We start from the raw sequence: 16047 nt of genomic DNA on the forward strand, positions 1-16047 counted from the left end.
AGATTCACTCCGAGACTACGTCCCCGTTAACCCTTTCCCTCCTAAGAGTGACACTTATAGATTTTACTCTGTCTAACGCCAGACGATTTTACTCGTCAATGGGGAGCCCCTCAGGGATGAAAGGGTTAACAACAGCTCCGAGACTACGCCCCCGTTAACCCTTTCCCTCCTAAGAGTGACACTTATAGATTTTACTCTGTCTAACGCCAGACGATTTTACTCGTCAATGGGGAGCCCCTCAGGGGTGAAAGGGTTAAGTTAACTCATTGACTTCTGGGAGTGACTTGACTGATTTTACTCTAATGCCAGACAATATTGACCGAATGCATAAATGGCGGCCAAAAATATATTGTTTTGTTTGTGCTAATGAGACTCATGACTAGCCTCACTCTCAAGCAACATTTCTTTTGTATTTTGTCCATACAAACGAAGCTAGTGAGGCTAATTAGCACATAAACAAAAGAACATTTTTTTGGCTGCCATTTATGCATTCGGTCAATTACTTGTCAACTAAGGGAACGTCCTGGCCTGCCTGAGGAGTAAAGTAGGTTAAATCATAATTTAATCCTTTCACCCGTAAGCGGGCCTAAACTGGCCATACTTAGTATTTTAGTCATCATTGGGGAACCCCCAGGAGTCATTGGGTTAATGGGCAGATAATTACGTGGACATTTTGCAAGATGTGTGGCATTTTGAGTCAATGTTATCATGATGGAACTATAGTGCTTCAAGGAGTAGCTCAGATCGAGCTTCCTGCCACCATGGACCAAATCGCCCTGGCAGCTTATTTTATAACAATAACAATAACAACAATAATAATAATAATAATAATAATAATAATAATAATAATAACAACAACAATAACAATAATAATGAGGAAAGTTATGACTGGACTGTTGACATGGATTCAAAAGGGAGGGAACATAGCCAACTATACTGTATAGTCTGTTAATTCAGATTCAAATAATAAATTTTTGTCTCAATCTTATTTCTTTGTCTCCTTTATATAATATTTTATTTGGGAGAATGCATATCAAGTCAAATGAAATTAAAGCAGCAATAAGATACATGTAAGAGTTACATGTAAGAGAACAAAATAGAATTGGCCCATGTAACATCGATCCAAGCTCGGAGTCTAACCCGAGCCACATTACTAGAAGTCAAAGCACTCTCAACACTGTGTTCACATGTTGGAATCTTCCCCCTCACCATCATCAAGGGTAAGAACCTGTGAATCTCCACCCAGCTTTGAATTGAAGTACGCCATCAGTGGAGCTAAATATTGTACCTCTGTCATCAATTGAGTGTTGTGAACATCCATGTACAGAAAACCTGACAGAGATTAAGATTAAACAAGATTACATCTTCATGTATTCCTGGGAAATAATAGAAAACTAATAGAAAACTAAACTACAAAACTTAACAACCTTTAAGAGTTATCTTTAAGTTAGCAACATCTATCCAAAAATCATAAAGTTTAACTGGCTTTCAGCTCAGCATGCAGTGCACTTCATTTTAATAATAGGGAAGGTTGAATTATTGCAACTGAATGTAAACTTTGTTTCAGTGTGCCATAAACAAGACGGCATATACAGTGCTGGAAATAAGTTTTCTTTATTCACAGGACATATATCCTTTCAAATCTTCCTTTTGGTCGGACATTTGACAAATTGGACCAGACATAATTTATTGACTGACAACACCTTGAAGAAGATAACTCAAGATGTGCTGGTGAGATGTTCGGTCATCGTGTCCGATCACAGTGAATGTAAAATTGGCCAGACAATTTCAAAATTTGGTCGGACAATGTCCAATGACCGACTGTTATTTCCAGCACTGATATAGCTCTCAAGAACGTCAAAGTGACAGCTCAAGAAGGGACTTCATTTCCCGGCCAGCATAACTTAAAACACTTTCTCTCCTAAGACTGACACTTTTAGTTTCAGTTTGAGTGAGGCTCCAGCACTTGGCTAAGCAGCCTGACTTCTGGCTGGTCACTTTACCGCACTCTGTCTAACACCAGACAATTTTAGTTGACATCAGGGTCAGTTTAGGGGTGACAGCTGTGGTTAATTAAGGACGGTGCCTATAACAATCCAAAGATATGGTATTTTTGCCCTGGTTTATGAATATGCAGGAAAATTATGTAGATCTATCTAAACAAGTGTCATTGAAATCCAACAAGAAAATTGGGGGTATTACCATGCATTTTTCAAGATAAGTCATGAAATCAATAATATTAGTAAAAAGTTTTAAAATACAAATCAGTGTATTGCGTTCTTTAAATTCTCAATATGAATCTTAATTATCTCTCAAAAATGCACGGTTGTCCCCAATTTTCTTTTTGGATACCAAGAGTACCTACTAAGATCCTAATTATTTTATCCAGATAACTTCGAAATAGCGCAAGAATTTTCCTGATTTTAATTAATAAGCATTACCAATAGGAAACCTGAATATCTCGAGATGGGAAAAATGTATGTGCAATAACAATAGTAGGCACCGTCCTTAAAGGCAAAAAAGGTTTTGAGTAGACTTTGATGTTGATACTACATACATTGTACCTGTTGATCACCCCTAATCTTGACTGCATTGACAAATACATGTAATATCTTAACTAGCGATTAATTTAGACAAAGAAAAATCTACAAGTGTCATTCTCAGAAAGGAAAGGCCTCAAGCAAGGGATACAGTACACTACTGCCCTGAGACTTGAACATAAAGTTTATTTATAGCTATACTACAAGTAAGTATATTATTATTTTAATGAGCAACATAAAACCCACAAATTGTATTCGCTTAAAATCGAGCTGCCTTTGCCGCAAGACACAGCTGAATTCAAGAATTGAATTCCCACACCAGATTTTCACTTGCTCTTCCAGCTCTTAACGGAACCCTGCACTCCTTTCATCACAGCCAACTTACCTCCAGTTGTCAGCACAACTCTGTCAAGGTAGTGTCCATAATATGGAAATTTAAAACTTAACTTCAGTGTCTTTGAGATGAAAAAGGAAAAAGAACAGAAAAAAAGATCACAAATTCAATCCAGCATGCAAGGTTAATGTTTAAGTTAGTGAACAGAAGGCAGTAATTAGTATTAGAAATTAAATAAAAGTCGGGCTGTGTTTTCATTGGGAACGACTAGGACTTGTCCTTGAATGATCAACCAATATTTCAACTGGCATCAAACAAGGTCGAAGTAATCAAAGGAACATGGGTAGCAACCGAGGCATCCACTGTCCATTTTAAAGGCGTTGTAAACTTTAGCACTGAATCAGCTAACTGCTGACAATGCTCAAGGAGACTGGTCTATTTGTAATTTCTCTCAATATAATTTTGCTCTATTCCAAGCAGAAACAGTTGCACCAGGAAAGTGTTCTTTTGAGAAACTCCAACTCCTTCAACCCAAACCTGGTTCTAGTTGAAATGCTTGATCTCATGTGGCCAGCAGAACAACGTAACCGAAAAAAAAAATTTCATTATTGGCCATTCTCCTGGAGGTTTGGTTTTAGAAGCACCCAGGTTATTTGCAAGAGAAAAGGTGGTCTTTCATTCACGAATTTGTAACATTACATTAATATATTATAATAATAATAATTATTACCTCAACAACTGAAGAGGATAATACCTTTATGTTCAATACATGTAAGTTGATGAAGTCTGATCATTTCGGCTTAAGTGCATGAAGTCTTGAGAATGCTGTTAAAACTTCTGTAGTTAACTAAATTTCACCAACAACAGCCCTTCTCAATTAACACTAAATGTAACTCATGTTGCCTCCTGGTACGGCATTGAGGGGGGGATATGTCGGCTCCTAAACCATATGTGACAAATCCCACGCCTACTCACAAACGTACAGCTCCAAACAGCCCTTGACAATTTAACATAACCGCATGCATATATGGTTGAACAATGTGCAACACTACAGTGTGAAAACAAAAATTAAGGTTGAACCATGAGTCACCAGTAATTCCTAATGAATGCATGGATGAAGTGTTGAAAACTATTGTTTAGCGTTTCAGTATTACTAAATGCTTACAAATTACCGCTTTTTTTAAGTAATGATCTGAAAGATGCTTCTGTAATAAGGTCTTTTGATTTCCTTTAATATCCATCCAGAAACTTCTGCCATCATGGAGAACCTCTGATACATAATATTTATGATTTATCTGAAACCAAATAGAAGGAAATGTCATTTTAACACAATAATATTGTTTATTTGAGGCAAGTAACCACTGTCACTAAAATAAACATCCATAACTTACAAACCCTAACTCAGAGGACAATTTCAAAGATAAAAAATAACTTAGGAGCGAATGAAAATTGTACATGACTTTTGTGTTTATACAAAAGTTTAAAGAAAACTGTTCCTCTAATTGCCTTTTTCTAATTTTGACGCACACATACTAGTCCTCTGTTTAGTAACCTTAATCTTCTTAAACTTCATGATCACATCAAACTTCAAACACTCTATTTCATGCACCAATTTGTAGCTCGTAAATTACCAAATTATTGAAAGATCTTTGATTCATTTTTTATGAAGACTTCTAGTAAGCACAATATGAATTACTCGCTTTGCAACAAGACCTTTTAAGTAAAATATGATTGTCCGGGCGAGTGTAGTCCTCACAAGGACTGTTTGACATGACATTGATGGTTCGACAACCTGAATGGAAGTCTGCACCTTCAGAGTCAAGTGATTTGTGTTATGTCAGTAAATACATGTACTGTAAGAACTCTGGTAGTCTATGTCACCAGTCAACTTATTTGTTGATGTTACTGGTCAATGAATGAAGATCTACTTTGTACCTTCCACAAATTTGAACCAACTATCATAATGGTAAATTTAATATTCAGTAAAATGGAACTAAATTTTGGAATGAAATTGATGAGAAATTCAAAATTCTATCCTCCTCTTAGTCTACATTTAAAAAAGAGCTAACTTCATATTAATTTCATTATTCTTTATCAATCAAAATAACTAATAGATCAATAATTTGTATATTTCTTCTTTGTTGTATACAGTTCCTTTCATTTTTGTCTATACTTCTTATTTTTCCTTTTTTGTATTTTTTCCTTTTGTCTATACTTATCTGAGATTTTTTTCTTTATTTATTGATTTTACTGTATGCATGTATGTAAACTATTTATATATTTGTTCTGTAATATATTTACCTAATTTAAAAGTGTAAATGAATCATTCTCCAGGCCAATACCTCTAAACTTTGGAATTAATTTTTTGAGTTGATTCTCTACAAGTTTTTTAACCCTTGAAAATTCCAACAAGAATGGGATAATTAAATTTTGTCACAAATTCCAGCACAGTTAAACAGTTTGTGGAAAATGGGCCTTAATATAATTTAATAAATCAATATTCAAGAGCATATATATTTTCCACTATTGGGAAAATTAAAAACTATCAAACTATGATAATCGGTGTTTGCTTTACAATGGCCAAGCCTTCTAACTTGACACATTCATATTGATATGACTTGTCACCTGTCATTAACTAGATACTGGAAGAAAGGTGAATTTTAAGACATTTGTGAGTTAATAGTTTCCTAACTGTTCCAATATTACCGGTATTTTAGATTCTGTAAACAGCACAATAAATGAAGCAGATTTCATCATGATTGTTCTTAAGATGTCGAACAAGGCTTATACCCTCTGTTGCCACAGACAGCTCTTTGCTCAGACTTTTTAATAAAAGATTTTCATTTTTTCAAAGCACTGTGGGCAGCATGGAAAGATGTCAGTACCCCTGGTGGTGTTATAATGACATACATTGTATTAAAGGTTCAAAATATTATCTGATTTTGGACAAAACACAATACTTGTGATCTTTTCGGAGTGAAACTAACTGCACGGAAAAGCATTTTGAGGTTGAAGATCTTTGCAGAAACTTTGCGCAATGTTACTTTTAATTAGCAGATTAGTGTTGAATGATTCTTGAATGGGATTCAGACCCATGGCCTCTGTGATCCTGGTGCAGTACAAAGATCGTGTTCTAGCTATACCAATATTTTTATCATTATTGAGCTATCAACTCAAGCCTACTGGGAGCTGGTCATTTTGAGAACTCGTCGGTTGGAGACCATACATATTTGAAACATGCTAATATAATTATATTTGTGAATGAATGAATGAACGCGAAAACATTGTATTTGTGTCTTTGCAAGAATTATTTATAGTTGCTAACACAAAAACCTGGCAAGTTTAATCTGTTTCACTGGTCACAAAAAATTAATCAAAATATCAAGATACCCAGCAGTGGGGTAAGGTCTTTAAAAGACTAAATGCCAGGCAGTCAAAACTTTTTGGTAGGTTAGGCCTAAAAAGCAAGTTCCAGTTAGCCTGATTAGCACTCCGGCTAGCCTAAACAGTGCTTCGAATAGCTCTACAGTTAGCATTCTATAAATATTAACATTTGCTAACATGATTATAAAATATATATCTAAAAAATTCAGATGACTAGCAGCTGGCCTCCGTGGCTCAGTGGTCATGAGCAGCGCTTGATGTGCTGTTAACCTTGGTTTGATTGTGCTTGAGGTCTTGCATTAATTAACTTTTTTTAATGTTGTTTTGCTTCACAGTCTCACTGTCGGGCATTGAGTCTATTTCAGACCTTGCCTGGCTTCCAGACATGTAGACACAGGCAATATTAAAAATTAATGTCAAGGAAAAGGCACAAAATTCCTTAATCTTTCAGAACAATGAATAATGTATGAATAAATATCAAGCTCAATTGCTTCAAAATCAAACATACCAGATGCCTTCCACACCCATAAACAAAAAAAATTACATCACAGCATGTAAAAGAATACTGACCTTTTCAGTACAATTTTCTTTTATGCAAAGAGCTGCATTGCCATCAATATTTCTTTTCACACGGTCACGATTAAGGCTGTCAATAAATGTGTTTCTGGTGTTTTCTACTCTGCCATCACTATGATCTTGTGCATGTCCATAATGTCCTAATTAAATTAGAAAATTATGAGCAATTTTCTCAAACAGTAGCAGTTAGAAATACAAGGAGAACAAATACTCTGATAATGTGCAAACACAAGGCAACATGATCTAGGAAAGTTTAAAGTATTACTCAAATGAAATATTTTGTATTTTAATTTATTGTAGCACTAGCTCCGTGAGAGGACAAGATGAACCAAATCCCATGCTGTGATTGGCTACCCAAGCGGGCAAGCTGGAGATATCTTGCCCAATTGGGATTTCTTGCTTGGTCCCGCAACTTCAGAGATAATTTCTTGATGTTTTTAACATCCCAATTTACAATAAATTAATGCCCACGCTTGTTCGGTCAAGATGGTTGGATATAGTCCTTGTTTTTTTTTGGGACAGAGATGTCACCCTTGACCTCACCCATGGTCAATAAACTGTACATACTTTGTTTAACAAAAGCCAAGAAGAAAATAATTAAATTAAGTATAAAGCAGTCTTTAAATCATACAGATTCCAATTCGACAAACGTAAACCTAAAGGACATCAGCCTTCTCAAAATATTTTTGGGGAGCAGGTCATAAAGAAAGTGGAGATGGTGTGGTGCTAAAGGCACCCAAGTGAGTGTCCAAAGGACGCAAGCTTCTAGGGGGTCTGGGGGCATGCTACCCTAAGGAATTTTTTAAATTTAGACACTCACAGATGCAATTTAGTGCAATCTGGGTGATTTAGAGTGACGAAATTTCACATACAATACACCTGAAATTATAGATACATGTACAAGTCGTAAAAAAGCTGTGCAGTTGCTATTGAATCTTTGATTTGGACAAGAAGGACATTTGTGGATACGACCCGTTATCAAATGGAGAAATGCATCTCATTAGGGGGACTTAGAATATTTCTAACAAGCTGTATGCCAAGACACCATTCTCTGAATTGTCAATTTGGTCGATTGGTACGAATCATGCCCATGTGATACGACCCATTGTCGAATGGAGAATCGCATCTCATTAGCGGGACTTAGACGCCTGTTCGAGTTGTTGATTCGTTCGAGTTGTATCTTGTAAGAAGATTTGGAGGATGTTGTTCGACAGAGGCCGTGTGAATCCCCTGTGTTCACAATTACTTTGGTGGCAAGCAATACTAATGTCACATGAGTTTGGATCTACCGGTACCTTTGATGGCTATCAAGCGCGAGGAATTAACTTCTACCTTGGAAGTTCAGGGCATTCATTTCTTATTGCACAGTAACGCTTGATCGTTTGTGACAGATTTAGAGCTGTTGCATCGACCGCTGTGGCCAAGACACCTTCAAAACAGGAGGGTTCGAAATGATCCGAACAGATGTGACAGGGCTGGATATTTGGCTAGTTTTTTCTTCTAAATTCGGATGATCCATTCTTCGAGAAGGACTTCATTTTAAAGAGGGAAACGATGAGAGTTCTACTAGAACAGCCCACAATAGCGCACTGAACCATTTTTCAAGTTTCCCGCGTTCAAGCAAGTGAGCGCAATGACGTCACGCATAGCGCCCAAGCCTGCTATAGTACAGCCAAAATGGCTGACTTCCATCGAGTGACCAATACGGATCTCTCTGGCCTCATAAAAACGTCAAAATGTAAGGAACCCCTCAAATACTCGAATATTTCTTTTAACTAAGTCAGGCACGACAAATTTGGCGAAGGAAAAAATATTTCATTTTTATCTTCAGTTCTCCTTTAAATGAGCAGCATGTTTTTGCGTTAACACTTAGACAAGAATTTGCACAAATATAATGTATGTTTTCTGTTTTGGTTGAGTTATTTTGTTGTTTTTCGATGTTTGCTAATTTTACTACCGAAACAGGTAGACCGCGAATTCAAAGACAAGCGTGACAGTTGACTTTCGCGCCAAACGTCAACGATTTTCGTCACGTGGCTTTGTTTGTCAAATCCAAAAGGTGAACGCACGTGGACACATTCCTTTCTCCTTTCGCCGGTTCAGTTTGCTGTTGGCACTTCGGAGTCAACTATTTAATGGAAGCCCACAATGCTACAACTGAAGGTTTTCTATAACATTCCGCAAGATGACAGGTGTGAGGTTATCTTCACTGAACAGGCTATAGAAACTTTTGAGGATCTCATGCTAGTCATTAGAGCTAAAATTCAAAGTTTAGAATTCATACCTGACGCAGAACTGCGGGTGCAGTATACAGATGATGAGAACACGTTGATAACTCTACGCGCCAACGATTCCTTCCTCGATGCTTGGTGTTGCGCTTCAAATGTACCAGGGATGGCATTTCGCCGCTTAAAAATAAACGGCAGCCTAAATTGACGCCGGAGTTGATTTCTGCGAAGCGACAGGAAATAAGAGAGGGTAGCTATAGCGAAACAGGAGGAGAATCAAGGAGAAAACTCAAATTTGGTGAGAACTTTTCAAAACAGTCGTCTTCTTTTTCGACAAATACTAGTCAAACAGCAAAATCAGGCTCATCTGTATCTGTGCCACCCATTCTCCGATTCCTGAAGCCGAGACGCAAAGAATCAATCCGTTGTCATCTCCACCGCGAAAACAACAGCGTTTAGTTACGTGCGGTCCGCCTGAACAAGGACCACTGAACACTGGGCCGCCTTCCAAGTTTATGTCTCCTTAAGATCTTCTCATGTCAGACAAAACTAAAGAAGTAACTGAAGAGAAGAAAAAAGTGATGGAGAAAGAAAAGGAAGTACAGGAGTTGTCAGCGAAATACATGTACGGAAATCAAGCGGGAATAGATTACTCGAAACCCGCCTGTACTAACTGCCACCGGGGCGAAAGACACAACAGGCTCAACTGCCCATACAAAGCTCATCCGTGCCAATCAGCACAAATTTGTGGAGACCTAAACAAACACAAAGATGAAAAAGATATTCTTTCTCGCGCGGTAAACGAACTGAAGACTGCAAAGAAAAGTCTGGAGAAACTGCAAAGGGGTCTGTCAACGAAAATTGCACTGAAGAATCAAACAACAAACTCGTTCTCGAGTGTTATGCGATCTCGATTGATTAACGAGTGTAAACCGCGCTACCTTAGTTCTCAAGGGTTTGAAAACTGGCGACAGGTAAACATGGATTTAAAGAAACTTGAAGCTCACTTTAAGGGGAAAATCCCCTCAGCTGATGTAAGCTTACTTGAGGCACTGACTGAATCGGCAGGTACAAAACGCAGGTCACAGGGCACAGGTCACAGGTCACAGGTCATTGTTTTACCTATAAAGAAAGTATCCTTAACATTCATAAAAGCTAACCTTAGGCCTAAAAACTTTTCTTTAGGCCTAATTAGGCCTAAAATTAGCTTTTATGAATGTTTAGGGTACCGTTTCTTTAGGCCTAATTAGGCCTAAAAAGACCTAATTAGGCCTAATTAGGCCTAAGGTTAGCTTTTATGAATGTTTAGGATACTTTCTGTATAGGTTAAATAATGACCTGTGACCTGTGTTTTGTACCTGCCGCTGACTGAATATAATAAGAAGATCATGCGTCTAGGTCAATTGAAACAGAAAGCCCAATACCAAGGAAACCCCGTGCGAACTTTGTGGGAATTAAAAGGTATCGAATGGCCCTCGGAAAGCCCTGAACCTCTTCAGCATAAACCTATTGCCTCATCTCTTAGTAACGTTACTTTTAGCAGTCAATTCGAACCGTTGACAGTCGAAGAAGAAGAGGAACACCTGGCGGCTGCACTCAAGGAAAGTACCAATTTCCGCAATGAGGCGCAAACTAATGCCAGTGAGAATATTGCCCAAACACTTTCTTTTGGTGAAAATGATAACGAGATTGAGCGAACTCAGGTTAACGATGCTGCAAATGCTCTGCTTAATCTGTCCGAACTGAAAAACCCAAAATAGTTTCTGGTCAATTACGAATATGGGGACACGAAATGTCTGTAAATTACCGACTAGAATCTTGTTGTGTTTTCAAAAGGAACGTACTTTGTAACTCTTGAGATTTTCACATAAATGTGTTGAAATTTGGATGCTGTAGCTAAAAAAGTGAAACGTGTTTTCACAGAAATACTAGCATTAAAATTTCATGTGATATTTGTACAACTGAACAAGTCATGCAGCGAAGCAGGTAAAGTAAACAAACAAGCCGCCGTCACGTCGGCAAACAAATCAACTGAGCAGAATGAACGCATAAAATACAATATTGCCTACATCATGTACATTTAATTGTATCCTTGATTACCTCACATTGCACGAACGAACAGCGCAAACGTTGCTTACAATAGCCAGCGACATGCTTTCAGAACCTACAGCCCGTGCTCTCTGTTGGGAAAAGTCGGCAAAGATTTCGAAAATGCAAACTATATTTCAGTCGCCAACGCGTGCAGCTGGGACAGTAAAACACTTTTTGCAGTTGAGAAATGAACTAATTAAAACAGCTACGATATAAACTTATAAAAACCGAACATGTCTTCAGTAGTTACGAGTTCTAACGCCTCGTAGATTGCTACATGAACGTTTTCCCGCAAGAGGCGTCCGAATTCTTCCCTCTTCAACACAGTTTTCATTTTATTGAAAACGTATTCTGCAACGTTGAATTCTGGTGAAAGGGATGGAGTATAAATGATTTGTGCTCCCATCTGCAATAACCATCTTTGCAAAATGTTCCCAGTCTCGTATCGATGTGTGGGGCAGTTGTCAAGTATGATATAATCGCCAAATTCAATGGCGGGATTTCCGAGTAGAGTTGTGACTTGGCCAGCTACGGCCGGCAGGTTAGTTTTGCAGGTTGCAGGTTGCAGGTTGCAGGTAACCTGCGATCAGGCCCATTTTTAGCTTCGCCCATATGTTCTCTTATGTCGTCGCTCGCTAAAATTGGGCCTGACCAAAAGTCTCTCAAGAATTCCGGACGGTCGGCCAAATTTTGGCCGACCAAATTCGTGATCTGATTGGCTGTTGAAACGCCGGAAGTGAAAATGCCATCGTGATTGCGCGGAGCTCTCGCGAAGTCCTCGAGACTAATCCGCCATAAGTGTACGAAAAAATTTGCTCCCTTTTTTTCTTACAATGCCGTGGACGGTGCAACTTGATTTTATTTGTATAAATGGAGATATGCCATCTGAAACATCTCATAACTTGTCCAGAATCGGGTTTGAATCTCTGGAACGAGTGAAATTAGCGATTCCGTTGTCGAACTCTGTGGCCATGGAGTTGAAAGTACTTTGGCACAAACTTCCCTTATGTTTAGAAAGCTAAATAGGTGGTTCTTTCAAATGGCAATGAAAGCCGATGCATATTGGTTTCCTGGGTGAGACAAGGGACATATATATCAACAGGAGGAGAAGCTGATAAAATCGCAAGTTGCACGAATGCATGTTTGAATATCTGTGTATCAAACGGCTTTATTTATTTACTGTACATGACCCGGTTTGTTTGCACACTTCATAATATTTCCAGTTGATTTAACCTTAAAACTCGCACGCCAGAAACTAAAATGGCATGTTTCCAGAGACATCAATTGTACAACAATAAAAGAACCTTTGCGAGTCCATCTTACCGTTCGTACTCCATCAAAAAATTAACAGCCAAACTTATCATGATTTTACTGCGCGCAATTCTAGAAATACACTGCAACTGGAGATATTACCCGAAAAAATCACCAAAGAAACCTTCATGGGCAAACACGTTAAAGGAATAATGTATTTCTCTTTTTTTTCTTTAAAAATCTATTGCCAAACCGTCCAACGACAAAATGCTAGGTTATCTCAATTACAAATTAAGATGTCAAGCTCAAAAGATTGCATATTCAGTGAAGTTCGGAGGGAGAATTACACCGGCCTTTGCCGCAATATAGTCGTCGAAAACATTCCCCATGCTTTAAACGTGTTTTTCTCAAATTAAAGCCAATGGTAACTTTCGTATTCGTTCATAATATTCCTCCCACGGTAATTAACTCTGGTCAAAACAAAATAGCGTGAATCTGCCGTCCACGCGTGTATTGGTGTAATGGAAGTAAATTTGATTGGCCGGTGAAGGACATGTCAATCAATCAAAAAATGTGGGCGGAAGAAATTTCGAAGAGGAATTTGGTCAGGCTCTATTTTTCGTTTCGCCAACTCCACATTACGTACCACGCGAAACTAAAATAGAGCCTGATCGCAGGTTAGGTTGCAGGTTGCAGGTTGAAATTTACTGTGACTGTTACATGAATAGCTAACCTTAGGCCTAATTAGGCCTAAAGAAACGTTTTTAGGCCTAAGGAGGCCTAAAGAAACGTTTTTAGGCCTAATTAGGCCTAAGGTTAGCTATTCATGTAACAGTCACAGTAAATTGCAACCCTGCACCTGCAACCTGAAAACTAACCTGCCGAGCTACGGCAAAGAAATTAAGAAAATTTGTAGAATCTGAAGCTCCCTCCACAGTATTTGCGTAAAGTACTCCTTCCAGTCCACACAATAGGTTAAGTGTTACATTTGCGCCTTTCTTATTGCCAGAAATTACTTCAACCGCTGCTTCTCCTCTGAGAGAATTTCCATAAACGGGATTTCCTGTCCCAGTGTGAACACCAGCCTCGTCAAAGAACTTAAGTTTTTCTGGTGGCAAAGCACTCAGAGTATTTAGAAACTGCTGACAGTAAAGAGTGTTCGCAGGGGTAAATTTTTCCACAGATGCCTTTGTTAACCGCTTCCTAGTAAAAGGTCCCTAAGGCAACTTATTCCTGATAGCATTTCCAATCGCTGATACAGACGTTCCTCCGTCTAATGTGCAATAGTTTTCAAAGCACTTCTTTAATCGATTCATACGGAAGGGAAGGCTTCTCCTTTTTAAGAAATTCCATCAACTGTACGTCCTTAGCCTTAAGGTGTGAAAGATTACCTGATTTCTTCTTAGACGGTAAATGTTCACCAGTGGTGCAGAAATTTTGCCACAACTTTGAAACAAACTGATTTGAAACTCTAAACCGATCGGCAACATCGGAATATCTTCCAGGAAAGAATCCTGATGCCGGGTCTCCGCCTTCCGCTATAATGGAGTCTAAAATGTTTCCTCTTAAGCTTTCATCTATGGATTTCCCGCGAATTAGAGTTCGCCCTTTGCTATTTACAGAATACGCCATTGTTCAATCACGCACTGGAATGTGACCATATGGGTTCACCTTCTTGGTGGGACAAACAAAGCCACATGACCAAAATCGTTGACGTTTGGCGCCGAACTCAACGGCCACGCTTGTCTATGAATTCGCGGTCTACCTGTTTTGGTAATAACTATGCGAATTATTGAGCCAACGAAATGGGCACTGCTACATAACAATTCTCAAGATTAAGTATCTTAAAGTTTTGAATTGCCAGGCGTGATATCTAGTGACGTGTGAGTTTCAAGTCCAAATTCCCAGAAATATTTCCTTTCTTACATGATTTTCTGGAAATAATAACAGCTGCAACTATTTGATTCCAAGGATGCAAGTGATTACTTAGGATTGCAGGCAAACTTCAGATTTTTCACCGAAGATTGCCAATGTACATGTCATTCTGGTTTTCTGTGAAAGTAAGTAAGTAATTTTATTTAAACACATATCGCATATGAGCGATAGCTCGTTTAAATGCAAAGGTGTCATAAAAATTACAGTGTGATAATTTAGATAATCTTACATGTACAAGTAATGAGTGAAAAATAAGAAATAAAAATTAAAAGTGAATAAAAACCTATTACAATAATTAATAATTTAATAATAAATAATTTAATAAAAGAAAATAATCCGAAATTGTATCCTTACAGTTGCACTTTTGCAGAGCAAATTAAAGTGGTTAATGATTTGGAAGCCGGGAACGATAGGGAGAACGAATAAGGTAGTTCTTTTGTAGTAGTTGTTGAGGGGTTGATCATCCTCGGAGACCCAGGGGCAGATCGAGGAGGCAAGGGGAAGTCTAAAACAGCAAAAGAAAATGGCGACGAAGAAAAGCATAGTAGAGCGAGATTTTCTTCTTCGCCATTTTCTTTTGCCGTTTTAGACTTCCCCTTGCCTCCGCGATCTGCCCCTGGGTCTCCGAGGATGAGGGGTTGGTATGTTAGTTAATGCTTTTTACTGAGGAACTGTTATATAAGATATTGTATTTCAGAACGATGAAATTTTCTTTACTATTAAAGCAATTATTTTTGTAATTTTTATGTAATAAGGCATCACTGTATACGCTGTTTTTTACAGTGGTCGCTTCGTTGGTTTCTTTCCTGTTGTTATAATCTTTCCAACGCTTTTTGCTGAAAATAAGAAAAAGACGAAGTCTTGACATGTTTAATAGTTTTCCCCTTGCATCTCAGATGAACACCGTAATAACTTAAGTTGTGTGGGCCCATTTCCCTTAATGAATATTTGTGCCGCAATTGTGGTATCATAATGGATCATGATTTGAAAAGTAACTTGCAATTAGGGAATGTATTTTAGATACACATAAGTCATTTCTTTCTGGCACCAACTCTTAGAAAGCTTTTACAATGTGTTATACACACTTCCCCTGTTTGTTCATCGGCACACGCTTTTAGAACGAGGCAAACACACTCTCCCTTGTTTATTTGACAGTGCAGGCTCTGAGGTATACACACTTTCGCTTGACGGCACGGGTTCTTACAACGAAGCATACACACTTTCCCATGTTTGTTTGTCAGCGCAGGCTCTTCAGGAGGTAAACACACTTTCGCTTGACGGCACGGGTTCTTAGAACGAAGTATACACACTTTCCCTTGTTTGTTTGTCGGCACAGGCTCCGAGGTATACACACTTTCGCTTGTCGGCACAGGCTTTTAGAACGAGGCGTACACACTTTCCTTGCGTTCCTGTAAACCTTTGACGGCATGGGTTTTAGAACGAGGCATACACACATTGTCTCGTTTGTTTTGGTATGCGCTTCAGTGTGTTCATGTTTATGGACAACAGCTCATTCACAAATTGGACCGTGATGCATACACAAATTGGCAGGCATATAAATTAGCAACAACATGCAATAGTCGAATCGACACGGGTCGTAAAAGCGTTTCACGAATCGTACGGATTGATCGATTCGTGGGGACAGCTGTGCGACGGTATTATCTAATGAGATGAATTTTTCTGTTGGACAGATCGTGTCTTTGGGTAG

General features: G+C 38.4%; 1 protein-coding gene across 2 annotated transcripts in view; it reads right to left on the reverse strand.

The window, feature by feature from the left end:
- The window catches only part of LOC137968998 (plexin domain-containing protein 1-like), a 38768-nt gene that overhangs the window by 18987 nt on the left and 3734 nt on the right, over positions 1–16047 (reverse strand). For both annotated transcript variants that reach the window (XM_068815507.1, XM_068815506.1), the window contains exons 3-6: positions 6829–6974; positions 4047–4169; positions 2926–2995; positions 1210–1332 (exon numbers count right to left, since the gene is read on the reverse strand). In XM_068815507.1, the coding sequence (XP_068671608.1) occupies positions 1210–1332; positions 2926–2995; positions 4047–4169; positions 6829–6974 (462 nt within the window). The remainder of the gene's footprint in view (positions 1–1209; positions 1333–2925; positions 2996–4046; positions 4170–6828; positions 6975–16047) is intronic.

The sequence above is a fragment of the Montipora foliosa genome, chromosome 8 (genome assembly GCF_036669935.1).
Source record: "Montipora foliosa isolate CH-2021 chromosome 8, ASM3666993v2, whole genome shotgun sequence".
NCBI classification, from domain to species: domain Eukaryota; kingdom Metazoa; phylum Cnidaria; class Anthozoa; order Scleractinia; family Acroporidae; genus Montipora; species Montipora foliosa.